Source organism: Toxorhynchites rutilus, chromosome 3 (genome assembly GCF_029784135.1).
Source record: "Toxorhynchites rutilus septentrionalis strain SRP chromosome 3, ASM2978413v1, whole genome shotgun sequence".
Classification (NCBI taxonomy): Eukaryota; Metazoa; Arthropoda; class Insecta; order Diptera; family Culicidae; genus Toxorhynchites; species Toxorhynchites rutilus.
In genome coordinates this window covers 281550134-281578123 of record NC_073746.1, presented here as the reverse complement: position 1 = coordinate 281578123, position 27990 = coordinate 281550134, and the positions used below count along the sequence as shown (strand labels likewise).

Sequence of the window (27990 nt, the reverse complement as noted above, 5' to 3'; positions counted from 1 at the left end):
AAACATAAACCTATGACTTTAATCCTATACAGGGTCTGCAATCCATGCATGTGGGTCTCATGACTTTATTGGAACATCATCATTTACAATGAAATGATTGAACGGTAACCGGGTCTATTATCAGTTTCAATTTAATTTTTACAATACACTACTCCATCACTCTTTTTCTTTTTACGGTGTGAACGATGATTTGATGAAAAATCTCTGAGCTCTGTGAGGTGTATCAAACAATACTATATTTACAGTGATATTTGTGTTCTTTTTGTGTGGATTTTGATCGTTATTACTGTTATTTACAATTGTTTCGTCCATCAATCGTCGCAAACCAAATGTGGGATGAGTTTTGAGAAACTTTGTTTTCGCAACTTTAAAGCGTATTTCTTTTTCCTATTACTGATAGTATCTTGTAATATTTTTTTTCATTGAAATTCTATTTTACATAAAACTTAATGCAAACTCAATGAGGTAGTTTCACGCATACCAAACGTTAACGGTCTGAGAGAGCTGGTTTGTCTACACGCTAACAAAACGTAGGTTTATTAATCATTTTCTATTACAAGTTTTTGATTTTCTGTTTTTCTTGACCACAGAGCCCGTGGGCAATTCGAAGTAAGCTCGGTTTTTTTTTCATTCTCCCGTAAATTCGAGTCGTCTGCTATCCATTGAAGTCAAAAAATCGCAATGAGATGTATGTGTGTTATAATCAATTGTAGATAATTGTGATTAGCAGAAACGTTTTCTCTAACTAGATATGTTCCCGCTAATTGATCCTTAGTGGCAGGAATGCTGTCAGCGTCTTTAGAATAAGCGGGTTCCGTTAATTTAAAAAATGAATTGCTAATTAAATTTCACTTTGCTGGGGATCTACAACATGCCAGTGGGTGAAAAAACAGGTAGATATGGGTCGGGAAAAGTGATAATTCGATAGCAACAATGCCGAGAGTTTCTTACAAGTGTGCGAAAGTGGAAATGAGATTGCAGCTTTAGATAGCGCTAATTACAAACGACATCAATCAAACCGGATCATTTATGTGCATACTTGGGGGGAAATTGTTTTTATTTCGCAACGTTTCCTGAATCCTACAGCATAACAATTTATTTGGTGGGGACAAATTAGTGATATACAGGCTAACAGGTACACGATAAGGATCATAATTTACAAGTTTCAGAGGAACAAAGGACGTCTGATAATCTCGTGCTGCTTTCAGTATCCGTAAACAATGGATTGAACGGTTAATATGGAGCACGTTGAAATTTTTCGCAAAACATAACAATTCTATGTTAGTTTCCGCGAATGAAGACAAAACAACTACGCCACATTCCATAAAATGGATCATTGTGGTTCGTGTTTTTGCTTCTACAGGCAACATTAGATTCCATTAGGGAAAGTGAAAGAACACATCGTGTGGTAAAGAAGAAAGCAAATTAATGGATATCAGCATGTCGGATGACATTGACGGATCCAGGCCATGACGTGTCGACGGAAAGCATTCAGTTATGGGCACCTTACACGATAAACCGGATTGACAATAAGTGTCTTCAATTTCGTGACGGCTAGGCTTTCAACATCTGATCTAACCTCAATCAATATTTTTCCACCTTAGGCTAAGGTTACTTTGGATAGGAGTACGCACGAAAATTTGATTGTACGAATAGAAACAAACAATTTTGTTCGATAGAAGCTGACGAATACGAACGAAGCAAGGGGGAAGCAATGTAACCACACCAATACAACTCAATGTGGTTGTTTAGCTTCACTATTGCATACAATTCGTACGACCACTTTTCTGCATCCAGTGTCACCGCCGCCTTACACGATCAATATCGCCCTCAACCCGTGACAACGAAAATATCCGCGATGGCTAGTGGCGACATTTGAGTTTGGGATCAAAACTATTCTCTATCAGATTAGAAGGCTAAAAGGCAATTTTCAATTGGTAAAATTTGAATGAAAATATCTACTTGGTATTATTTAATTAGTTGAAGCGCGTAGTCCTAACCTTAACTTAACCTATTTCCCCTGAATTTTCAGATATTCCTACTAAAATGTATTATTATAATATAACGTCAATTTCAGACATAATTTTTGTATGGGATTTTCTCACCACTTGCAGAAAGAAAGTGATTTGCATTCACATAGACTATTCATTTGATTCGTAAAAGTTAATTTTCATTCATAATTTACACTTTAGAATTCGGTTTTTCTTCTCAAAAATACATCATAATACTCGTTTCACAAATACAGACTGTTCCTTTCAGTTTCAGAGATGCCAGATTATTTTAGTTTGCGAAAATATATGCAAGTTATTTTATCTGCAAGCAAATGTTTTTATTCCATTCCCTATGACAGTAGAACCCCGATTATCCGCGAGCGGGTGATCCGCCCTGCGGATTATTCGTGACTGCGAGTTCCATAGTAAATCAATAGGCCTTTCCGTAATTTGTTAGTGAGTGGTAGGCCCATGCTCTTTTGTTGTGGTCATGGTCAGTCATTTACTTTGAAGTTTTGATTTGTATCATGAAAAGTACCGTATTTTGCTATTCAAAGTATCGGTTTTTCAAACCAAAACCTTCCATTTATGATTCCTACAATTTCAGTAGTTTATAAATTTTAATTGCAATCGCAAAAAAGACTAACAAAAATTAAATGCGCGCTTGCATATTTGGCAACTCAGTCTGGAAGTCCGTGAGGTAAAACGTCAACATGATGCATCCATATGAAATGTCACGATATTGATGCTCGAAAATCAGAAAATCCGGATTTCTGCGTCGTCGGCCATGTTCAGCTGTCATTATGCTCTCAAATGTCATCATATTGTCAATAAAGTTGACCGTGTAAGGTCCACTTTATAACTTTTATTTTCTAATATGGCGTTAGCTATGTTATGCTTGTTTTTGAATGAGCAAATTTTTCAGTAGCGAAATTGGTTCTTGCGAAATGTTTTCGCTAAAGTCATTTACATAGAATTAAGTTTGTTTTTCAACCCTTCACAATGAAGACAAATATACGCGAATGTTTGTGAACTGTTTTTGTCAATCAAGCAGAACTAAGCGCAGGATCACCTGCAAAAAAGCGAAAAAAGATAGAACTTCCCAAGCTTTTGTTGCGAAAAAACACGAATTCGCGTTGCTTTGACAGTAGCCTCTGCTCACATCAGAAAGTTGGAACAAGATAATAAAGATGGGCGCAACAAGATATACAAAATTTCGCTCAGCTTCACATCGATGGCACGATGTAAGCTGTATTCAAGCTTGCTGTAGGATAATAAATAATTTTCTGAATTCTTCTTTATACTTTACTAAATTTTCTAATATTGAATTATATCGAGTTCGAGATTTACTTGAACTCACATTTGTGAGTAATATGAATTTGTCTCACCGATCTCGTACAACTTGTTTTCGTTGTAAGGAAGATAGTTTTGTCAAACTATCGTCCTCACAACGAATACAAGTTGTACAAGTTGTAGGTGAAACAAATTCATATTATTCATAAATTCACAAATTCAAGTATATCTCGAACTCGAAGAAATCAATAGAGTATAAATAGAAATTGAGAAATTGTTTATTATCCTGCAGCAAGTTTGAATATTACCTACATTGTTCCATCGATGAGAAACTGAGCGAATTTTTTTATATCATGTTTCACCCATTTTGATTGTATTGCTCCAACTTCCTGATGTGGCAACTGTCTAAGCAACGCGAATTCGTATTTTTCGCCAAGGGATTGCTAAGATGGCCGCCATTCTGTAGCCAGCATAGAAACTCATGAGCATAGAAATCATAACCTAAATTTAAAAATGAAGTGCTCCACGCGATCCTGTAGCAGTGATTTTAATTGCAAATCGCCATGAAAGCTTCCGGGTGGGTATAAAAACATTGCTTGCCAAAGGAAACTATCCAACGTAATCAAATATTAACATATATGACTCCAAACAGTAAACAAAACGTGAGCCCCCTTAGCGCGAGCCCTGCTTTATGCTGCCTACGCTCAATTTCAATTGGTTGGGATAGGGTTGCCAGAGCCCCGTTTTTCGCAGTAAAAGCTTGGGAACCTCTATTTTTTTTTCGCTTCTTTGCAAGTGATCCCGTGCTTCGTTCTGATTGGATGGCGAAAAAAGATCGCGAAAATTCGCGTAAATTTGTCTTCATTGTGAAGGGTTGAAAAACAAACTTTAATTTTGCGTTATATAGGTGCTATTACGTTACGTTAGATTTCGTATTGCACGTGTCTGTCTATTCCCCATGGGTGGCTGACTCATGAAATGCGGTGTTTCGACAGCTACACCTAAGACGACGAGGCTAGGCATACAGCGGCCCAAGTGAGGCAGCATGCTGAAATATAAAAGTGCTACGAGAAATCAAGAAAAAAAACTATGGGTGGGCTATACCTAAGATATAAACGCAAGGCTGGCGTAAGACTACTGTTGGTTTAGTAATCATACACTCAGTTAATTTATTGATTAAACAAGTTATTGAATGAAACAATTTCCGAATTCAATTGCGAACAAATTCCAATGTTGGTTAATTCATGCATTGTGAAAGATTACATTCTTCGTTGCAAGTCCGATGTATGGCATAATGCCTTGTTCATTTCATTCATTTATCGTGCACTTCCAAAATATATGAACGGAAGAATTGCTAAACGATCTATGTATTTTACATATCTCATTTCATAAGGTTATGCACCAGAGAACCAAATTTCAAATCTAGTTATAGGAGAAAATTAAAAACGTTATTTGAATAGGCACTAGTTATATCATAATTGTTTTGTAACAATTTTTTATTTTGCACCAACCTTTGGGAGAGGCGAGTTTAAAAAACTACATAATTATATTTAAAATATTTTGGGTTTTCACTGTTTTTATGTTTTCTGAGATATCTCTGCACATGCTTAACCAAACTTCAATGTCTATATACCATTGAATGGGTGATTAAATGCTTGTTTGAAGAGCCGTGGGTAGACCAACGTGTCGTTTTGTAATTTATGAGAAACAAGCGTTTGAAAAACAGGTATTTTGAAGCGTAGCCACATCACAAAAGTGGAGCATTTTTTTAGTTTATCAGATGAACATAGGTTCAAACGTTTTTATACTTGGGTTTCTCTGAGCAAACAATGAAGGTCAACAACCCACAAAATTTGGTTGAGATCGGTCCACAAATAGAGGAGTATCAAATGTCTCCAGAAGTTGTTTTTTTATTTTTTTTGTTTATTTTAGGCTCATTAGCGTTTTAGCTGTAACAGGAGCCGAATTTTAATCGTGTACATGTCACATATTTATCATATCTATATTTAGCACATTACACAGTTGCCATTTTTCGGCGTTAGAGTATTCCCTTCTATACCATTGCATGCGGTACACATTCACACAATAGCCATTTAGGCGTAAGAGTTTCCTTTCTGTTCGTCCATTATCCAGTTAGACCGGACAGCGGAGACAGTTGATTGATCATTGTTGAGTTATTTCTAGAACAGCAGTCTGATGTGTCTTGCAGAGCATAGCAGTTTGTATGGATGAATCGATCTTATTTCGTCCGTGGATCGATCTTCATTGCTGATGATTGTTGCGTGGACGTAGTTATTCTGTAACAACACAAAAATGGTCAATGAGGGTCCTGAGTTTTGAGCTCACGAACGATCGCTCAATAAGCGAACGCGCAACCAATGTGGCTACGGAGACCCCCCTGAAGTTGTTGTCATGTCACGAAAAGTATACGATCTATTCCAGTGTGACGTAACAACATTTTGACTCATTACAAACTTTTTTTTTGCGTTTTCATAAATAAAGCACACAAACGTAGATGATGTTATAGTAACATTAAGAAAATTTCCAACTAGAATCATCAGTTGGAGAATATTTTATAATTAGATTGGCTTGTTGTCTGTCAAATATTTTTGTGACGTGTCTACACCTGACTTTTTGCTGTTACGAACTGTTGAACATTAATGATAAATTTAATTAATTACAGTTTCGTTTCAACACATTCAAATGATGGCTCTCCTATGTTTTATCAACAATATATGAACGTAGATTCCATAATATAAGATATAATCTTATTTCATCTTCCGGTTCGCTGATGGTAGTATTGAATGCTAACAAAATATAAACCATACGATATGGGTTTACTAGCGGAAGTCGAATATCGTATTCCGATGCCATTTTTGAACCGAGGATGGTGACTTCCGGTTCGTTAAAAATGGATATAATGAAATCCCACAATACGATCGTTAATGGTAATGTTGGTATATATCCATGGATGCGCGAAGAGGAATAAAAAGAAGAATAATGTTTGGTAGTGAGAGATAGAATTTAAGTGAGAGGGAGATCATATTTGAGTGGAAATATCTCAGCCTTAGAGCGACGTGTGTGGAGTTATGCAAAGAAATTTCACATACAAATGCACACGCAAACATCAACGATCAACGATCAAAGTCAACGTCAAAGTCAAAGTCATCTTCAACACGCAAACATAAACGCCCTTGCACGGGTATGTGCGCGGATGCATACAAAGAGTTTATCAAAAGTTTCTGATAACAAAATCAAATGTGTTCCCCCTGTAGTGAGCGCTACTCGATGAACCAGGATTGTGTTAGCCATTGATGACAAGCGCCAGAGTGAACGTGTTAATCAACCACAATATGAAAACTGGATGTCGGTTTAGGACCACTTCACTTTTCCCAAATAAAGACATACCGTGTATTACAGGTCAGGTAGCATGTAGACCCAATTTATATAGCATATTTTGATGAACATACCATAAACAATTAAAATTGCCTTGTTTCACAATGGTTCACAATCTCAAAGAACATACTCATTTTGCACACAGGTCGAATATATTTCTTCTCTGTTTTTGAAGGAATGAAAACGTAAATTGGCGCTAAAACGCTAGAATGAAGAGGGCCAGAAAAAAATCACCATATTATCAAATTGTGAGCGTTATGACACCTTCCATTTGACACTATTGAAAATTCAGTAGGAAGCACCGTTCCTGAGATACAAATGAGGGTAGGTTCAGGACCACCTTCCCCTATAGGATGGACTTTTGGGAGGGTAAAGGGAGATCTCAGAGGAAAGTAAGAAGTATTCAGAGTAATAAAAAAAACATACAACAAAAGTATATCGCTTGCTACAATACGGTGAAATTCTTATTTAATACAACTTATTGATTGTGTGACGTGACAACGCTTCGTGGAGATTGTTTATACGCACAGAGTGCGTTGTCACGTCGCATGCCGTCAAAATGCATGTTCTTGCGAGTTTTTTGAAAAACTGAGTATACAGGAATCTACGTTCATCTTTAATTGACAAATCATAGAACAAAATTTATTTGTATGTTTTGAAACGTAACAGAAAAGACAACATTAATGTTCAGAAGTCGGAACCCGCAAAAAGACAGGTGTTGTCACGTCACAAAAATATTGGGCTGGCAACAAGCGAATTCTACTGCAAAATATTCTCCAACTGAGGATTTCTGTAGGAATTTTTTTTCAATTTCATTTTAAAATCGTTTATCATTTGGAAATCGTGTGATTTATACATGAAAACGAGAAAAAAAACCTGTTTTCAATGAGTCAAACCGTTGTCACGTCATGCAAATTTGTTTGATTTGCTGAACTTCAGGCACTCAGTTTTGATTTTGACATGTGAATTGAACGCATATTGTTCAATCGACGTTATCACAGCAAATTGTGATCAACATGTTACCAAACGAAACGGTAGAACGGCGGAAGTTCAGTGAGCTGAAGATACGAAGGGATTTCTTCCAAGGCAGTTTTGTATAACTGAACCAAAGCGTTGTGTTCACACCGCTTTCGAAGTCCGCGCACATTTCTGAGTGCAAAAATGCATGCGGGTACATTAGGGTGCCAATGAATGTATGGGAAAAAATCGACCCTAAAATTTCAAAAAGTTACCCTATACAAAATGTTCACAACCTCGAAAAACACCCTATGCTAAATTTCAGCCCCATTTCACCCCGTAATCACCTGGTCCTGTTCCACTTGCTCTAACCACGTTGCTCGCTGCGCTCCTTGTCGTTTCGTAACCGCCGTATTCCCGATGATCCCCTTTTTCAGGATAGTTGTTCGGTATTCTTCCAAACAAGTCCTGTCAAGTATTTCCTTCTAGCGTTGGCCACTCGATACTGGGTCCACCGTAGACCTTCGTGAGCTAGTGGCTCATACTTCGTCTCCATACGCTGTCTTTCTGCACACAGCCGTGGCACATCCACGTGCCCGTAGGGGACAACCGTTTCCTGAGCGTTTTATACATTCCACACGATTGCTAGGTCTGTTTGATCTCAAGTGTTTGTGGAAGCCATGAAGGCACGATCATGACCGATTGCTAATGCATCCCCTGACGCAGTATCTCAGTTGTTACCAGTGATATTGCCAAATCGATCCAATATCTCGAACTCATCGCCGTCGATCACTATACTACCATCTAATCGGTTTCTGTCGTGATTAGATCCGGCAGCCAGCTTATAATTGGGTTTAAACGCATCAGTTCTCCATCCAACTCTCTTCTCTCTGCTTCGTGCCTAGGTCTGGTGTAATGTTCTGCTACATTCCCAGATGTTCTGGTGACAATGTTCACGTTAATTTGATTTCAACCAGTTGATTCGTTGTTTTTCAGCTGTTTGATCGCATTCTTAACTTCACCTATCGTTGTGGTTGGCACATCTTTATCATTTACTGCTTTCAAGTAATCACTTCCAGCATTGTCCTGGTCCTCACGCCATTCAGGTATTCATCGAAGTGCTGCTGCCTCAACCTTTCGCTCGCTTCATGTCAAGATACAGTAGAACCCCCATTTATCCACGAGCGGATGATCCGTGGTGTGGTTCATCCACGAAAGCAAGCTCATAGTAATTTTATAGAGCTTCCCGAAATTTGTCAGTCAGAGATAGGCAGTTGCTCTCTTATTATGGTCATGACTTACAGATTATCTGACTACTGGTGTACAAGACCTTATAAATGGATAGTTTTATGATTTCTGCATTGACAAAACATTGTTTTCGCGTTGAAATATCATTTTTTTCGCGTTTATCGCGAAATATCATTGTTTTCGCGTATGCACTTCATTTTCAGTCCTTTAACGCGTTATCCGCGATTTTCGTTATGCGCGGTGGCTTGGCCAGACTATTCTGCGGATAATCGGGGTTCTACTGTACTTCCATTTGCGATACGAAGACTTTTCGGAATGCACTGATTTTCGGTAAAACATTTGTGTTTCATGAGAGCGGTGTAGCTGTTGAGTCATCACGACGGATACCAGCAATGGACAAATTTACCGGGACGAGAGTCCTCAGAAACACCTGTTGTCCTTCCTGCGGCCTCACGGATGTGAGACGCTGTTTAGACCGGTTTCGGCATCTGCCACTAAAGGGTGGCCTGACCAAAAAGTGCTTAACTTCAACGTAGCATCAATCCCATAATCGATTATTTGAAAAAAAGGGGAACCCCTATTTTTGTTGTCACAGGTGTGTAGAATGAAGTGCCTACTTTGTTTTCGGCGCACACTCTTCGGTTGTCAAAATGACTTTCACACATGAGGAACGGCGTTTAAAATTCTGTACGCGCACCAAGAATTTCCGCTTTTGTCGCATAAGTGAAGGAAACCACATCCCGACGGTCGAACAGATAATCAAAGCGGTGAAGAAGACATACACGAGGAATCGAAACTTATCGATCCGCGATGTGGCAAATAAAGTCGGAGTGTCCCACACCACGGTGCAAAGCACCAAGAAATGAGCTGGGTTGTCAACGTACAAAAAGGTAAAGACCCCAAACCCCGACGGAAAGCAAAACAAATCGGCCAAAACGAGGACACGGAAGTTTTACACGACGACGTTGAACAAATTCGACTGTATCGTTATGGATGACGAGACATACGTCAGAACCGACCTTAACCAGCTTCCGAGACAAGAATTCTACAAGGCGACGGGCAGCGGCAAGGAGTCAAGGTGGAAACAGAATGCCGCGTTGTGCGTTGCTTCTCATCAGCTGTCATTGCTTGCGTTTTGTACTAAAACATTCGCCCGACGCAGTCTGTTGATTTGCAGTCACAATCTAGCATTCGCGTAAATTTCGTATGAAAAAAAAAAAATTCGTATGAAAATCTTGTTCTTGTTGTGTCCATGGATCAGTTAAATGTTTTTAAAAACAACACATTGACATATCCGCGCTGGCGGCATTGAGCTTCGTTTACTAGTTTGAGGGAGCGTGAAAGAATAGCTGATTTTCAGTCGGAATGAACACGTTTCCAAAATTAAAATTATGAATGAAAATTAGCTTCTCCATATCAAACTAGTATTTAAATGAGAAACATTTTTGTTTGCAGGTGGGGAAAAAGTCCCATACGAAAATTGTTTATGAAGACAACTCTATATTATGATGAAAAAATTCAGCAACAATGTTGGAATTGTTTAGCCATATGGTTGAATGAAAATCAGAACACGTGTTTCAAGTAATCAAATAACATGATGTGAAAATTTTTATTCAAATTTTAGAATTTTAAAACCGGCTTCGCGTCTTCTAATCTGATAGAGATTACACTAATGAGTTCGGGACCCAAATTATGGCCCTAATTTGAAGTTGCCACCAGACGTCGACACCGTGCCACTGTCATCGCGAATTCGGCGCAAGCAATTTAGAACAAATGTTAGCGTTTAGTACAAATGACGCAAAGCATTATTGTGTTCGACTAAATGGGAACACACATATTTAAAATGAAGTGTCAAAGCACAATTGTCGCAACGTGACGCATAGCGCGGTATTCTGTTTCCACCTTCAGAGATATCTAAAAACGTTAAATTGTCAAAATCCGCAAAGAAATATCTGGTTTGGCAGGCGATATGCTCGCGTGGAGAGAAGGGCAAAATTTTTGTAACAACCGGCACCATCAAGCGGGAAGTTTACGTCAAAGAGTGCTTCCAAAAACGAATCCTGCCGTTCCTGCAGCAGCACACGGGTTCCGTGCTGTTTCGGCCGAATTTGGCCTCATGCCACTACGGCAAAAAGGCCCTGGAGTGGTATGCGGCCAACAACGTCTAAGGATAAGAACCCGACCAACACCCCAGAGCTTCACCTGAACAAACAATACTTAGCCATCGTCAAGCGGAACTTGACGAAAACAAAAAAAAAAGTTGTCGGGAGCAATTCAAGGCGAACTGGCGTGAAGAACAGGACGGGGTAAGACGGCCACTCTGAGGATGTAGTACAATCAAACGCAATGTATAAAAAAATGAAGCATCGATCTTTAGGATGTTTTCCGCAATCACGTTGATTTTCAGAAAGTTTATTTTTTATTTCATAATGTTATATGATAAATCAAAAAAGGTATGAAAATAATGCTACTAAAATCATGCCGGGTAAAGTTGGCCACCACTAGGGGTGAGACGGCCACATGAAATAACTCGTGATTTTAGCAGTATAGAGGATAATTGTTTGCGGCAGAATTGTACTACAGATCAAGACCCATTGTACTTTAGATCATGCGTGACAAGAGTGGAAGGTGTTATTTTCCCTGAATTACCTTAACGTGCTTAATGTGCAACCCTTATCATGAAATGTGCCTCAGCTTATACAACCAACAATTCAAGTGGTGTAACGTGCATTCAAATGATGGCAAATCACATTTCTTACAATAGTGGCCGTCTTAATTTCGGTATGAGTCGAGTAAAAGTGCCTTAGTAATTCAATGAAATGCTTAAAAAACATACGGTTTTCTATATGACCACACTTAACAGACCTGTGTGTTTACTATTATAACATTGGTTTCACAAGACATGTCCATATTCACCACTAAAACGCTAAATTTCAAGCGAGCAAATTTATAAATCGGTGCTCGTCGCCATCTGAAAAGTTTATTTTTGTTGTTTTATCATAACGTTTTACCTATACACACGGCAAACTGGGTATGCATAATTGAGGGTAATGCAATACACTAAAATAATGTAATATAATTGTCCAATAGGTGTTTGTTTCAATAATCTGGAGAGTGGCCATCTTACCCCGGGTGGCCGTCTTCCCCGCCGTCCCCTAGCAGCTGAGAAGGTCGACAAATCGACTGTACAAAATCTGATGCAGCATGTGAAAATTAAGGCCCGAGCATTCGTTTTTTCGCCGCAGAAAACCTTTTTTTTTAATTATGTAAGGGGCTGTCCACATACCACGTGGACAACTTTAGGGGGGTAGAGGTTACGAAAATGTCCACGATTGTCCATGATGTGGGGGGTAGGGGTACAGCGAATGTCCACGTGAATACGTGAAATAAATGTTTCAGAAAAAAACAATCACATCTATATTTAAAAATCAACAAAATCTGTTTTTCATTTTCAAGAACTTTCAAGCTTTTCTTCATGCTTGTTCTGCATATTTAACAATAAAAAGGTTAAGCTGCCTGATGTTTTTTTTCAAATACTTGTCAGTGTGAACACAATGGTAGAATTCGTGGTTTTTGAAGATGCTTAAAATGAAATTGCTACGGAAGTAAATATCTAGCAATTTGGTGTCAGAGAACTAATCACAAAGCAGTTTGTGAAGATTTGTCAGGTTGATCAAGAGCTTCTCGATATGTTACTTAATGTCCTATGTACAGTGTTGGAAAGAAAACAGCGTTACGCAAAATACTTTTTCATGATTTTGTGAAAATGAACGTATTTCTTACAATGGAAAGCATGTAAACAAGCCATTGTTTTTATTCATTTTCAAATTTATATAAAATTCCAATTAATTGGATTTTTTCATCCAATATTGTGCATAGATGTTCAATGGAGTTGGGGTCTTGGGACTGGGATGTCCACTCAAGCATTTTAATCTTTTTGGACTGGAAATAGTGTTTCGCAACCTCCGAGGCGTCCTTGGGATCATTGTCCCGCTTGGAAATATAGCCTTTAGTATTCATTTTCCTGAGAGACGGCTTTAAGTTCTCCTCCAAGACATTGACGTAGGACTCAGAGTTCTTCTTTACATCGATCTTGACGAGATTGTCCACCCCATTCCAATAAACAGCCCCACACACGCAGTGATCCTCCACTTGCTTGCTGTTGCTTGAGTAGGCTGCATAGCTTATACTTCAGGCTGTCATTTCCTCAAACTTACTCTAATCGGTCCAAACAATCTTCTCCCAAAAGTCAGTATGGCTGGAGCTCCTGGTCGTGGACCTTCAGAGGATTTTTTCCATTTCAAAATAAAATATGCAAAATGCATACTCTAGTTGCAAATCATGACTATGTACCAAAATTGTAAAAAAATGCCAAAATAATGATAATCTTTATATAGATACACAGTTGCATGTTAACCCTTTGCGGTCGTATTCAATTCGTATATGGGTGCCATACTGGTTGGAATTATTTTTCCTTGAAAGAGCAGTGATGCATAATTTGTATGACAATGAAATATAAACAATATTTTTTTCAATTCGCTGTGAACTTTATATATGTATCTACTGAATAATGTGTTTAAAAATGCTGTTTTATATAGAAAAAATATATTTTAAAACTCTCGTTCGTGTGCCATCTTTCGAAACAGTCCCTCAAAATGAGGTCCTGGTTTTTGACTATAGTTCTGCATCGTAAAAAAGGTTTTTTTTTGCTGAGAACGGACATGCGAACGCGAAGATTTAATTTTTTACTTGCATTACCTTTTCCAAAAATGTACACTTTCGCGAGGAATTGAAATTCGAGCAATTTGAAAAAAATAATTTAAAAAAATGTCACTTCTTTACAAAATTAACAACAAATTTCGCACGAATTACAACAAGATTATAATTCGTAGGCCATCCTTAGTTTCCAATCGATCCAAACAACGTATTCGGCCAAGCTACGGCATGTGGAAATTTGAATCTCGCCCCACGCAGAGGTAGCTGCTCGTTTAAGCTCAATATAACTCACATACTGCCCCTTCTTCGGCAGTTCTATTCTTCTATTCTTCGTGCGATCAATCTACATAAGTTATCGATTGGGGTTGGAACTGGTAAAAAAGCAGGGCAGTCCAGAATCGAAGCCCCAGTCCTATAAACCATGCCTTCTACCTTTTTTGAAATAGCACGGTGGTTTCGATGCAAAAACGGCTGCAAATGATTCAAGAATACTTCCTTAACTCCTATTGACATTCTTTGTTTTAAAGAGGTTTTGAACTTTTCAGTTCATACGCCTCTAAACCCTTGAACTCCTAACTTTTTATTCGTGTGAGTGGAAAAGTCATTTGAAACAGTCCTTTCTGATAAACAAAATCTAACATGAAATGAATTTGAAATGGAACAAGCGTGGTTTATTTGGTAATTTTCAATTAAAAAATATTCAGAAATGTCCACGTGGACAACAGGGGGAGGGGTCTGGTCAATGTCCACGCTCGTCCACGAAGGGGGAGGGGGGAGTCTCAAATCGTGCTTTTTGTTTCCACGTGGTATGTGGACAGCCCCTAATGTATGAACTTCAAAAAGAAAAAAACATGAATTTTTCAATTACGAATAAACATCATTAAACGTTATTTTGTCTTAGCACTTTTTGGTCGTTCCACCCTTTACGTGCGGTCGGTGTTAGGATGGTACAAATATATCACTGTTGTTGTTTGAGAAATTTTAGACTTCTTAAAACATCTGTTAGAGAACGAACTGGTTTCGAAAAAATAGTAGGTAAAAGTATCGAAAGAAATCGGCTCTACCATTGCCCAAAATCTTATAGATGGTGTCAAGAGCAGAGTGCGAACATTCTAAGATATTTTAAAGCAGTGGAGTTGAAACGTAACCAGTATATTGAAGTTCATTCCCTCATAGTAAAAAAACGAAAAAAATGCAAAAAAATTGTTAAAAGTTCATACTTCTAAGGAAATTATTAGATTACTGGAACTCGTCACCCCGATCTCAAGAGGGAGCTCAGATACTAGTTCTTCTGTCATGTAAATTGTATTCAAAAAAATTATTGTCGTGAAGAACGAGGTATGTGCGGTGTTCCTGCTAATCTTCTGTTTTGGATTGATAAAGGGAAAGAAAAGCTGGCATCAAGGTTCATAAGAATCCTCAGAGGTGATTGACTCGGTTCAGCTAAAGTAGACTATACCGAGCGCGACATTTTGACCCATTTTTGGAGTCAACTGTAATGTGGATTTTTTTGAAAGACTATCGTCTGACCTATGAAAGGTTTCGCAAACAAAACTCTTTAAAAAGCTGTGCGCTGGATCCGGTTGATAATTTAATTTTTAAGATTTCGGGATTTCCCAACCATAAATGATGAATAGTTTGAATAGGTTTCAGAACAATTCAAACTAAAATAAAACCTATCTCTCATATACGATTGTAATCATTCCCTAGTCAGCAGACGACTGCGCTATTTTACACCAGATATTCACCTCCATTCACCACCTGGACCGTTTCCAACATTCAGGTATCGTTTACTGTTAAAGCTACAGAACTCGCTAAACTAACACTACCTATCGACCTAGAACGTATGATCTCCTTCGGTTGCCGAGGAAATCTTGAGCATAGACTAGAACCCAGATGTGGCCATCATGATACCGTTGCCGTGCTCCCGCTCCCAGTATGGATGGAACATCGAGGTGCTTCTCGTGATGGTCGAATGTGGTTGCAGACGGGGCAGGGTTTCCCTCGCCGGGTAGTACACTATGGGACCGGGCGAGGGGGCACGCGTACTTCGGATGGTGGTACGCGTCGTCCGTATGCTACCCAGCGTGCTGTTGCTGATTTTGGTACTGCTGCGGGTCGTACCTACTCGCTGGAACCGTCCGGAATTTCGATTGCTTCCCTCCCCGTTCGAGAACGAACTATCCTCATGCAGGAAGCCATCGGGCAGTTCCCGCGCTAGCCGCGATTTACAAAATAACAGAAGAAAAATTCGTTTGAATTTCTCCCCGAAGATTACGTAGATTATGAAATTGACGGAGGAGTTGATGGTGACTAGCAGGTTGGACGTTTTGACTAGATAATCATTGATGTCCGAGTAGACGGCCTCCATTATGTTGATGACCATGGCGGGGAGATTACACAGCAGGAATACGATAACCACGCAAATCAGCATGGTAGCGAGACCTATTTCCCGTTTTTCGGAGCGGGACAATCGTTGGCGTTCCCGATTTGCTTTGCGCACCTGCTGATAGATCATTGCATTGAAGAATGAGATCGCACTGAAGGGTAGCAGATAGATGAATACAGTGTACATCCAGTGGACGTAAACTTTGATGTATAGGTCGTGCGTTCGTAGTGCGGATGCACTTACGCAGTAAGCTCCCTTGTAATCGGGGTGGTCGAACGAGGATACCGTCACTTCCCAAAAACGAGGCAGATTGTAAAGCAGAGAAAGAATCAGAATGGCTATTACGTATATCCGCGCTCGACCGTATGTACAGAGAGCTCGTGCCCGAAGAGGATGGCAGACAGCTACGTATCGTTCGAGAGTAACCGTAAGTGTCAGGTAGACACTGGCCGTTTGAACCGTCATAGCCAGCGGATAAACGACAGGCGATATGACCGGATGTATCACATAGTAGTAGTAGAATAAATAGCCCGTGTATGGATATATTGCGGGAATGCCAAACAGCAGCATCGATGTCAGGATGACAACGGTATCACAGCGAGCTAGACCTATCAGTAGATAATTTATGCTAGAACGCATCTGAGGCCTCGATAGAATCACCATCGATAGAATGTTGCCAAGTATTCCTAGCAGAGCAACCGCGTTCATAATAATTCCACTGACCCAAAATTCGAAAGCCGTGGTTTCTGAGCCCCATTCCAACGCGTAGTAACATGTTGACATGTTATAATATTCGGTTTCATTGAGAAATCCATCTGTGTGGTTCGACTCGTGCAGCATGTAGTGTTCGTCGATTACCACATTGTAACGAAAATCATCGTTCGTCGCGTTCATTTTCATGCCTACCTAAGCTAGTTCAACAGCCTATCATAAACTATATCTAAGCATAGAGCCTCACAATATCGTTTTCCTTAGTCCCTAATGTCCATTAAAGCTTCTGCAGTTCTTCGTTAAAGCGTTACGTCTTTTGATTTTTGATTATTTTTCTTGTCCTCCCCTAACGAGCAGTTTGCTGATACACCTCAGGCGGTGAAATGTTTCCGCAATTCAGCAGTACACGGTCATCTATCCTCTTGTTCACAACGTTGTTCTCCGTTGTCAATGCTTCCCTGCGACGTGGTTCCACTTATCAAGTTAACTCGGCAGCTTCGAACACGTGACTTTTGTTGCGCCCATGAGAATTATCATCCAAGGCTTACCGACATGGGATGCTCCGGGGGTTACTGCAGAAGGTAGCCTGGGTTGATACCGTCGGTCACAGCGTTGCATCTTGTACCGCAAGGAGACCGTCTCTGCAAATAAACATAAAATAACAGAGAAAGGAAAATTAGCTTCTTCGTTTTAACGACAGCATGATTGTATTGATTATAAGAACCATCCACAGAAAACATTATTCACCAGCTGTAGGGGGAAAACAAAAACAACGAGCGACCCTTGTGGGAAGGTGGGACACTAATAGGAGTGACGGTGGAGATGAAAATGTGATGGAATTATAAAACAATCTTTTTTTTTGCTTCCTTTGCCAACGTCAGACAAAAGCTGAGGAAATCGGGAAACCACTTTCCACAGCCGTACCCAAAAGCATGATTGCAATTAGCTTCATGAACTGTACACGCCACCGTAATTGTTCTGCCGAAATGGGCGGGCATTGACGAAGGTTAAATCAGTGGTAGGTTGGGGTCACTTTATCATTATTCTAGTGATTCAACTGCTTCTCTTTTTGAAAATTTTGCACATTGTATTCCTCCAAGGATAAAGTGACCAGATGGTCAGAGGTCTAACGCGGGACACAAATAACAAAACGTTATGTATATACGTTATGGGAACATATACCATAGTTTAGCGAGTCTGAACTGATATGTATTATTTTTTTCTAAGTATCGGCACTTAGTTGTGATTTTTCGGTGGTTTTGATTTTGTTTGCGCCTGAAAATCACTCGTTCAATCAGAGTATTTACGCCTGGCAAGCACGATTCGAATTCTACAATTTTCTTTGAAAAAGAAATTACGAATATTACCGAATGGAATGCTCGATTTTTTCTTAAATCTTTCGTTTATTAAGCCTAATACTAAACTTATTCAAGGCTGTTGATTCGCAGCAGCAGCACTGTCAAGCAACTTGATGATTTTTTCATACTGCAAGCTCCACCCCACAGCGAAGGAGTTGGACATCCTGAGGCACTTTGTGTCCGCCAGATATAGCCGATCTGGTATTTACAACATCATATCCCTGCCGCTCCTTAAGCCGGGACATCGAAGCAACAGGCCAAACGGTGAAGGAGAATCCTGTCAAACTGGACATTTTTATGTGGAAGCGTCAGATGAGACCGGCCGTATCTGAGCAGCAAGCAATCACTCAGAAGGAGTAGCTTGAGGTGCTGGTGAAAATCCTCTTTCCGGCCAAAGAAGTGAAAAACTTCTTTTTCACTGGTGAAAAGCTTCTTTCCGTGCTTATAATGAAAGACGAGACGTACTTGATGCTAGAATTTAACGAATGGCAGGGGATCGGGTACTTTACGTTCCCCAGGTAAGCGATGACTTCGAATATATCATCCACACCAACTTCTCGAAGAAGGTCCTTCTCTGACAGATGTGTCTTATATTTGCTTTATACTTTTATTCAAAAAAGGGTTTTATTCATTTCTCGTCACTCCACGCGTGCATCCGCGTCGAGTGTCATACAAGAACTGTCTTAATGCTAGTTACATGTGTCTTAAGCTAACTTAGCCAACAGTTTGTGGAGAGTTTCATTGGGAGGAGCCAAGTCGATTTCAAAGGGGAATAGCCAATCAATCGAATGCAGTGTTCGATGTGAATGGTGTCAAGAAATAAAATTGCTTACTGCGCTCATAAGCGCGCATATCGATTTCATGGGAAATCGTAAAGTGTCACGACGACTTTGTGTACGGTCGCGTATTTAATCAGAATAGAACTGGGTTTGTTTTGGTTTCTGGTTTATTGCCTTTAGCTGCGCGCGACATGATGTAAGGGTGCATTCATATCGCCCGCGCATGTTGGCATGGACGAATGTGGGAGAAAAACAATTAACGAAATAATGCAGTTGCGCTTGAGGAATGTTTCGTGGGAATCGTAAATTGAAGTGACCACGCATGAGTCATTTATCTTGAAACAATCAACTGCTTATGAGGAGAAGGATAATTTGTATATTGGGAGTTTTAAGATGGACTTTGGAACGGGGTTTGAAATCATACTACACCATCCCTCTTTAAGAGAATGATGTAATGCAATGGAATCATTCTTAGTATTCAGATTATGGATTAATTATTCCTTGGCTTCTCTCAATGTTACAAATATTTTATAGACTTTTTATAGGTTTCTAAACTTTTATTTTCCAAAGCTGTTGGTATATTGTAAACAATGGTATGTGGTTTTGTATAATATTGGTAATTTGATATATTTCTAAAGATTTCTATAAATAATTGTAATATAATTGGTTTTTGCGAATGAAGTAACTTCTCTAAAAATGAATGTTGTTTGATTTTATATTTTTATCAATCTGTTTTTGTGTACTGTCTGTGTATGTTCTGTTTTGGGGTTCTGAATCCTGCAGTTTGTATCTAGTATTTCTTGAACTATATATGGTCCGTCATAGAATGGATCAAGTTTTCTTCTGTTTTCTATTTTTAGATAAACTTTGTCGTTTACTGTTAAATGAATTGGATTAATGACATTTTCTGAGTTTTTTGCTCTTTGAATTTTCTGCTCAATTAATTTGGTTCTTGCTATTTCATTAGATCGTTGTAATTTAAATTTTAGTTCTTTACTATATTGTTCAAAATTATATATTGGTTCAGTTCCTTTTTCAAATAATTCTTGTGGTAATTTAGCTTTAGTTCCAAAAATTAATTCATGAGGGGTAAATTCATGGTGTGAATGTGGGGTTGTGTTATAATTGAAAGCATAGAATTTTAACCATTCATCCCAATCCGATTGATGTTCGTTAACGAAAGATCTCAGGTATTCATTTAAACATCTGTGATTTCTCTCCAAAGAACCAATCGTCTGAGGGTGATAGGCTGTACTAAATTTTTGTTCAATTTTAAGCATTTCACAGATCTGTTCAAAGACTTCGTTATTATACTCAGTTCCTTGATCAGAACGTAAAGTTAAAAATGTTCCGTAAGTTAAAATAAAATTGTCTACTAATGCTTTAGCAATTACGTTTGCTTCTTTAGTAGGTACTGGAATTAATACGACATATTTCGTTAAATCGCATTGAATACTAACTACATATCTATTGTTGTTGTTACTTTTTGGTAATGGTCCAACTGTATCTATTGAAATACTTTCGAATGGGTGATTTGGTGTTGTAGTAACTACTTGTTTTTCTTTTGTATGCTTTATGACTTTGTTTCGTTTGCATAATTCACAGGCCTTGATGAATTCTGCAATCGATCTTTTCATATTGCTCCAATTATACACTTCTCTAATTTGAAGGTACAACTTATGTTGACCAATGTGACCTCCTGTAGGGGTGTTATGGTAATCATTCACTACTTTTTGGATGTCTCTTATTTTTGTTAAAAACATTGGTGGATTGTAAATAATAATTTCTATTGAATACACTTGAGTATTCGCTAATATTTTAAAGTTTTCAATTGATATCATTTTAAATATTTCGTCTTTTGTCGACAGCGCTAATTTCTTTTGGTTCATTTTAATCATTGTTCCTTCTATTTTCAGAAGTGCAGATTCTAATGTCTGACTTCCATGTAAAATTTGTTGATGCACTTGGGCAATAATTTTATTGTTTTTCTTTAAATAAAATATCATTCCATATTTGTCGACGCGTGTTTCGAGTTTAATTAATTTCTTCGTTTCTGATGGATTATTTGTCATGTACGTAGAGAAGTGATCAGTTTCTCGTGGTACAGAAATTTGATTATCAGATGTTTTCATATTTGAATTATTTTTCGAATTACGAGTCATCGCTCTTGTGCTTACTCCTAATATATTTAAATTTTTTAATTCATCAGAGGAGGTTACTATTCTTGATAAAGCATCTGCTCCTACATTTGATTTTCCTGCTATGTATTCAATTGTAAAGTCATATTCTTCTAAATCAAGACGCATTCTAGTTAATTTTGAAGTTGGATTTTTCATACCGAATAAGAAAACTAACGGTCTATGATCCGTTTGTACTAAAAATTTTCTACCGTACAGGTAAGGTTTGAAGTAATTAATAGCCCAATGTATGGCTGTTAATTCTTTTAGAATCACTGGTTTATTCTTTTCACCAGGTGTAAAAGTTTTGCTTGCAAAAGCTATTGGTAAATTTCCATGTTGTGTTTGTTGAGACAATACAGCTCCACAACCTATATCTGAAGCATCTGTTGTTAATATAAATTGCTTCGTAAAATCTGGATATTGTAATAATCTTGGTGACATTAATGAATTTCTTAGGGTGTTGAATGCATTTTGACAACTATTGGTCCATATAAATTGTGAATTTTTCTTCAATAGTTGATTAAGGGGATTTGCTATTAATGCAAAATTTGGTACGAATTTACGATAATAATTACAAAATGCAACGAATCTTCTAACTTCGTCTGCATTTTTAGGAACTGGATAATTTTGAATAGTTGAAAATTTGGAATCATCTGGTAACATGCCATATTCTGTTATTTTATGACCTAGAAAGGTAACTTCAGTGCTAAAAAATTTGCATTTCTGCGCATTTAGCTTCAAATTGTAATATCTTAATCTTTCAAAAACTTGATTTAGATTTGAAATATGATGGTTTACAGAACATCCTACGACTATAATATCGTCGATGTAAATGAAAGCTAATTCTGGGGTTAAACCAGCCATTGCAATTGTCATCATACGTTGAAAACTGTTTGGACTTATATTCAATCCAAACGGTAATCTTGTATATTGATAATGTCCGTTTTGTGTTGAAAATGCCGTAAATTTTCTAGACTCATTGTCCAAAGGTATTTGATGAAAACCTGACATGAGATCTAATGTTGAAAAATATTTTGCTCTGCCAAGTTGATCTAAAATATCGTCAATTCTTGGTAGAGGAAATTTGTCTGCTAAGATTTTTTTATTTAGTTGTCTAAAATCAACGACTAAACGCCATTTTTTGTCATTATTTTGGGATTTTTTCGGTACTAGAAGTATAGGAGAGTTGTATGGTGAAACTGAAGGTTCCACTATATTACTCTCTAACATTTTGTTTACCTGTTGATTAATTTCGGTTTGTTGCGCATGAATCGTCTTGTAATTAGGAATATATACAGGAACTTTATCACTTAGAACAATGTTCTGTGAATAGAAATTGTTTTGAGTAACATCCTCCTCTGGAAGACAAAATATGTCTTGATAATCATTAATTAATTTTTTAAATTTATCTTTAGCATATGGAGGAATTTTGTCCGTGTTTATGCTTTTAAAAATCTCTTCGGATCTCTTATTATTAATATTTTTGGTATTTACATTAAGAATAGAATAATCGTTTAAAATACTTAATGTAGGCTTAAATTTAGAATAATGTATGTACAAAGGTTTATTCGTAGTATTTACAAATTTTACATAAGGCTTTAAAGGTGAAATTATAGTGTTACCACAGAAAACTCCTGGGTAAATTTCTTCTGAATGGACTACCATATCCTCTCTAATGTTTAAATATGGTATCCTTCTGATAACTTCACTACGACTTGGTAGCATGAAGCCTTCATTTAAGTTGTCTTCTATTGGTACTGAAATTTGTATATTGGCTATATTAAATGTAAGTAGCCAATGTTCATAATCTATTAAACATTTATAATTTATTAAAAAATCTCGACCTAGAATACCATCAGCCGTAATTGGTAAGTCTGCGGTAACTAGGTGAAAATCGTGATTTAAAGTTAATGTATTATTAAAGCATAAAGATGTATTTGTTAAACCTAATGTTTCTACACTATTTTCCGTAATGCCGGTTAATTTAATCTTATTGTTAATATTTACATGTTGATTTGGGAGAATATTTCGTGCTTTGAACAACGAAATATCTGCACCGGTGTCAATGATCAAGTTGCATATTTTATTTCCAGTCATGTGCACTTTGACTTGGATAAAATTTGATGCATTTAAATTTAATGTCAAAATCGGTATGCCTGTCCGTAACAATTGTTCAGTTAGTCGACATCTGTTAGCAATTGTTACTGGTTGGCTAAAAAATAATCGGTATTTGCTTGATTGTTCCCATTATTTGCAATATTGTTGTTGAACGGTACCATAGCTTGGCAAGTATTATCTGATTCGTTTTGTGGGTGAAATCCATTATTGTTTGCATGATTATTCAGTCGAGGAATGTCTTGCTGATTTACTACGTACATTCTCGCTGGTACATTATTTCTATTGAAATTTCTGTTAACGTTTCTGTTTTGATTTTGATTGAAATTTCGTTGAAAAGGGTATTGTTGTAAATTTTGATTGAAATTTGGTTGTTGTTGGGAATTTTGGATTGAATTTCTATTAGTAGGATACTGATGGTTAATGGGATATTGTCGGTTGAGGTTTCTATTGAGGTTATTTGGATATCTTGCTTGATATCTTCCATGGAAATAATTTCTTTGATTATTTCTTTCATAAACCATAGGGTTTCTGTAATTGAAATTTCGGTTTGTGTTATAATGATTTGGTTGTCTAGCCTTAATCGACTGCAATACGACTGCGTTTGAATCAGTATTGTCCTTTTCATTTTCTACCATTACGTTGATGGCCTCTTGTAAATTGTCGAATTTGCCAATTTTCAGCATCATTTTGGTCTCTCTGTTGGGTGTTTCTTTGATAAGTGTTTTGATCGCTACCTTTTGAGACATTTTCCTTGCGACTGTGTCGGGAATTTGTTCTCTTATATAGGTATCTTTGAGCTTATCTGTCAATTCATCGAGTTGTTTAGTGAATTTCTCGATTTCATTTGTCGATTTGAGTCTCAAATTCATCAGATTAGCTAAGGCTATGTCTGAATTTGATTTCTCTTCGCAATTTGTTTGGATTTTTGCGACTATTTCGTCATAATCCGTTGGAGATATTGAGAATAAATTTCTCGCTTTTCCAGTTAATTTTGTTAGTATAATTTGAATTGCGGCTGCTTTGCTTTCGATTGGAACTATGGTCTTTGCCAAGTTCACCGCGTCTATAAATGATTTAACACCACTTGCGTTTCCGTCATAAGTGGGTATCAGCGTTGCTAATTCAGCGGCTGTTTTAATATTAAGAGCCATGTTGGATACTTTGTGTATTTTAATATACCAAATTAAAATTTTTGTCAATATTTTAAATTTAATTTTTCTTTGTTTTAAATTAATTTCACTTTTCACTCTCAATAGTGAATCGTCAGTGCTTAATTTATAGGGTTTTAGTAAACCACTTGATTTACCAAGTGTCTCTGGTTCACTATCGTATTCCCTTTGTATTACTTCTGATTCATCTAAAATTTTGATGGCCTTCTGATATATTTGTTTCAGTGCACCATAAGTTTCAACTTCGTCATTCCAGACTGAAGCTCCAAGTCTATACTCGAAAGATTTTAGTATTGTTCGATATTTGGCTAAGTTTTCTTGTAACTGTTGCCTTTTGACTTCAATATTATGTAAAGTTCTTGGTCTGTTTTTATTTTTGTTCAAATTCTGATATCCCTTTTTCAGATATGATTCAATTTCTTTGAGTTGTTCCATTTAGGAAGACTCATTTTTATTCATAAATTCTCAGAATTTTATCTTTTCGGACTAATGGTAAGAACAAATTTGCGAAAAAATATATATATTATTTTATTGATTATTTTTCATTTGCCTTCTATTCCTTTTTGCTTCGGCCAATCTTTGTCGTCTTCTCTCTTTCTGGCCGGGAAGTTTTAGCCACGTAATCGGATCACATCCGGGTAATTCATCTATTCTGTCTAGTAATTCTTCATACGATTCGAGTTTAGTATTTTCTCCAAATACTACTATATCAGGTGCGAAAGCTCCTTCGCCCTTTCCTTTGCTTACATCGGCTAATAATTTCAGAAAATCTTCAAAATCGTCTTTAATCATTTTTATAAGATTTTTGAAGTAGAGGTAAAAAAAAAAATAATATATAATTTTCGTTATATTATTTTCTTATGATATTATTTCTTTGCTGTAATTTTTGTATATTAAGTTATTCTATTAGCGGCCATTCATATATAGTCTAAAGCTTTAGGCAATTGATGCCATAGTTTGTGCCGACTGTGCAGCTTTCAGTGCTTCTTTACGTACACACTGCTTATAATTCTTGTATAGTTTAATGAAAGCAAATATTAATAAAATCGCAAGTATAATCCATAATAATAACTCTTGCGTTTCGTGGAATAAAGTGTGTTGTTCCACGTGGTTTAGGATATTTACTTGTGGGTCTCCTGTATTTTGAATAGTTTTCTTGTCAAACAGGCCCATTTCTACTTTCTCGAAGCATATTCAATTAATTACATGCATTGTTTTTCATTATGCATTATACATTATAGTCATTGGTAAATGTATCGAAATTTATTGTTTCTATACCGAATATATTATTATCAAAACTCATTATTTGGAAATAATTTTTATAAATACTTTGTAACCGAGGGTATGTAATTCGAACACTTCATAAAGAAACATATAATCATTCTAGCCTATGCGTTCAGTTCGATAAGTGCTGTACGTTTTATTTTGATATACATCGGTTTCAATTGCTTACTTCATATCGTCGGTTTCATTCCAGATTTAGCTCCTTCTGCTCTCTGTTGGTCCCGCCTGTCAGTTCCTTATTGCTGACAATGGTCTCGCCTTCCGATGTTCCTGCTTCTGTTCATTTATCTTCGCGTTACACTTTCCGCTGCTGCTCTTGCTGTTTCTCCTTATTAAGGTTAACTTTTCATTTTATTCACATGGGAAAATAAGTTGTCTCTGTTGATTTTCTCCCAGCACTTTTGGTTTGATCTTCATTGAAATTATTTTCGTAAGGAGTTTTTTTTTTTATTTTGTTTCCCTCCTATTCAGTGTCAGTATTTATATTACACCGCTTTTCTGGCACTTTTCCGATCACATTGTTTGTAACACTTTTTGAATTTCTCCCAGCACTATTTGTTTAGATTTCGCTATTGTTCCAATGTTTGCTGTTCGAATTATCACTCGCCTGTTGGCACGACACTTAATATTCACTATTTAAGCTTGTCCAGTTGTCCATAATAAATATATATTTCATATATATTTTTTTTTTCAGTCTGCGCTAAAGTTGATTACACAAACTTCGGGGATTTTTCTCCCTTTCCTTAACTTTTCTTCTCATACTTTTATTTTGGCTTTTCCATTGAGCTGTGGCGGTAATTGCACTCAAGTTTACCACTCGCCATGTAATTATATAGTTTATATTGTAATGCCAATAATATTGTTCACATCACCAATATTGTTCATCACACGCGGCCTTGTACTTATTTTCAATATTCTTCACATAAATCACTTCCGAAGATTGCAGGTTTAATTTCACGGTCGCCATGTCTTATATTTGCTTTATACTTTTATTCAAAAAAGGGTTTTATTCATTTCTCGTCACTCCACGCGTGCATCCGCGTCGAGTGTCATACAAGAACTGTCTTAATGCTAGTTACATGTGTCTTAAGCTAACTTAGCCAACAGTTTGTGGAGAGTTTCATTGGGAGGAGCCAAGTCGATTTCAAAGGGGAATAGCCAATCAATCGAATGCAGTGTTCGATGTGAATGGTGTCAAGAAATAAAATTGCTTACTGCGCTCATAAGCGCGCATATCGATTTCATGGGAAATCGTAAAGTGTCACGACGACTTTGTGTACGGTCGCGTATTTAATCAGAATAGAACTGGGTTTGTTTTGGTTTCTGGTTTATTGCCTTTAGCTGCGCGCGACATGATGTAAGGGTGCATTCATATCGCCCGCGCATGTTGGCATGGACGAATGTGGGAGAAAAACAATTAACGAAATAATGCAGTTGCGCTTGAGGAATGTTTCGTGGGAATCGTAAATTGAAGTGACCACGCATGAGTCATTTATCTTGAAACAATCAACTGCTTATGAGGAGAAGGATAATTTGTATATTGGGAGTTTTAAGATGGACTTTGGAACGGGGTTTGAAATCATACTACAGATGTGAAGCGAATGTCCAAGCCGCTCTTCTTTCTAATCATATTGTGAACGGGGAGATATATAGTACGAAGTGATTGCCGGAAGTTGCGAAGGTGATTTGGTCTTTATGCCGAATCTGGGATCAGCCCATTATGCCAAAAGATCACTGGAGGATGGATCGGCTGGAGATAAACATTGTCGCGAAGACCGCCAACCTTCTCAACACTCCCCAGCTGCGACCGTTAAAAACTTTTGGGTGAATGGCCAAAATGTAGAGACAGTCGTCCACCAAAGCCACGAAAATGTATAAAAACACGCCGACATACATCTTTTCGTCGACCATGGTTGAGGTTCCGACCAACTTCCGTAAGACCGCCCAGCGCTTCATTCACGATACTTCATCAAACAACCCTCCCTCTTCCTGTCGAGTATAGACTAGTTTCTCCGGCTTATTTAAAACGTTAAGCCCTGACCGAGCTAGAAGACCAAAGATGATCTTTTCGTTTGACTCGCGTTGGTCCCAGCGGATCAATAGGGGACTTTTATAAAAATCATTTTCCATTTTGTTGCTGTCGCTTCCAGTTGACACTCTCTAAACAAAAAGCCCACTGTCGGTGCGATGAACCCAGCTCAACGTATTAGTCTTAGGATGTATTAGAAGCGATCTTGAACAGTCTGCCAAATAAAAGTTTGTTTTTTGAGGTTCATCCATTTAAGAAAATCAACATGATTAGATTGTGATATTGAAATATACTGATATCGCGGGACATTTTCGTTTCTTTTGCCAAACGCGGGACGTTTCGCGGGACGTAATCTTCTTCTTCTTCTTCTTA

At 37.5% G+C, this 27990-nt stretch overlaps 1 protein-coding gene across 2 annotated transcripts in view; it reads right to left on the bottom strand.

The window, feature by feature from the left end:
- Positions 1-24: 24 nt before the first annotated feature.
- Positions 25-27990, bottom strand: part of LOC129780275 (FMRFamide receptor) — a 239646-nt gene continuing 211680 nt past the window's right edge. For both annotated transcript variants that reach the window (XM_055788345.1, XM_055788346.1), the window contains one exon: positions 25-17342. In XM_055788345.1, coding sequence (XP_055644320.1) covers positions 15487-16890 — 1404 coding nt within the window. In that variant the 5' untranslated portion in view covers positions 16891-17342 and the 3' untranslated portion in view covers positions 25-15486. The remainder of the gene's footprint in view (positions 17343-27990) is intronic.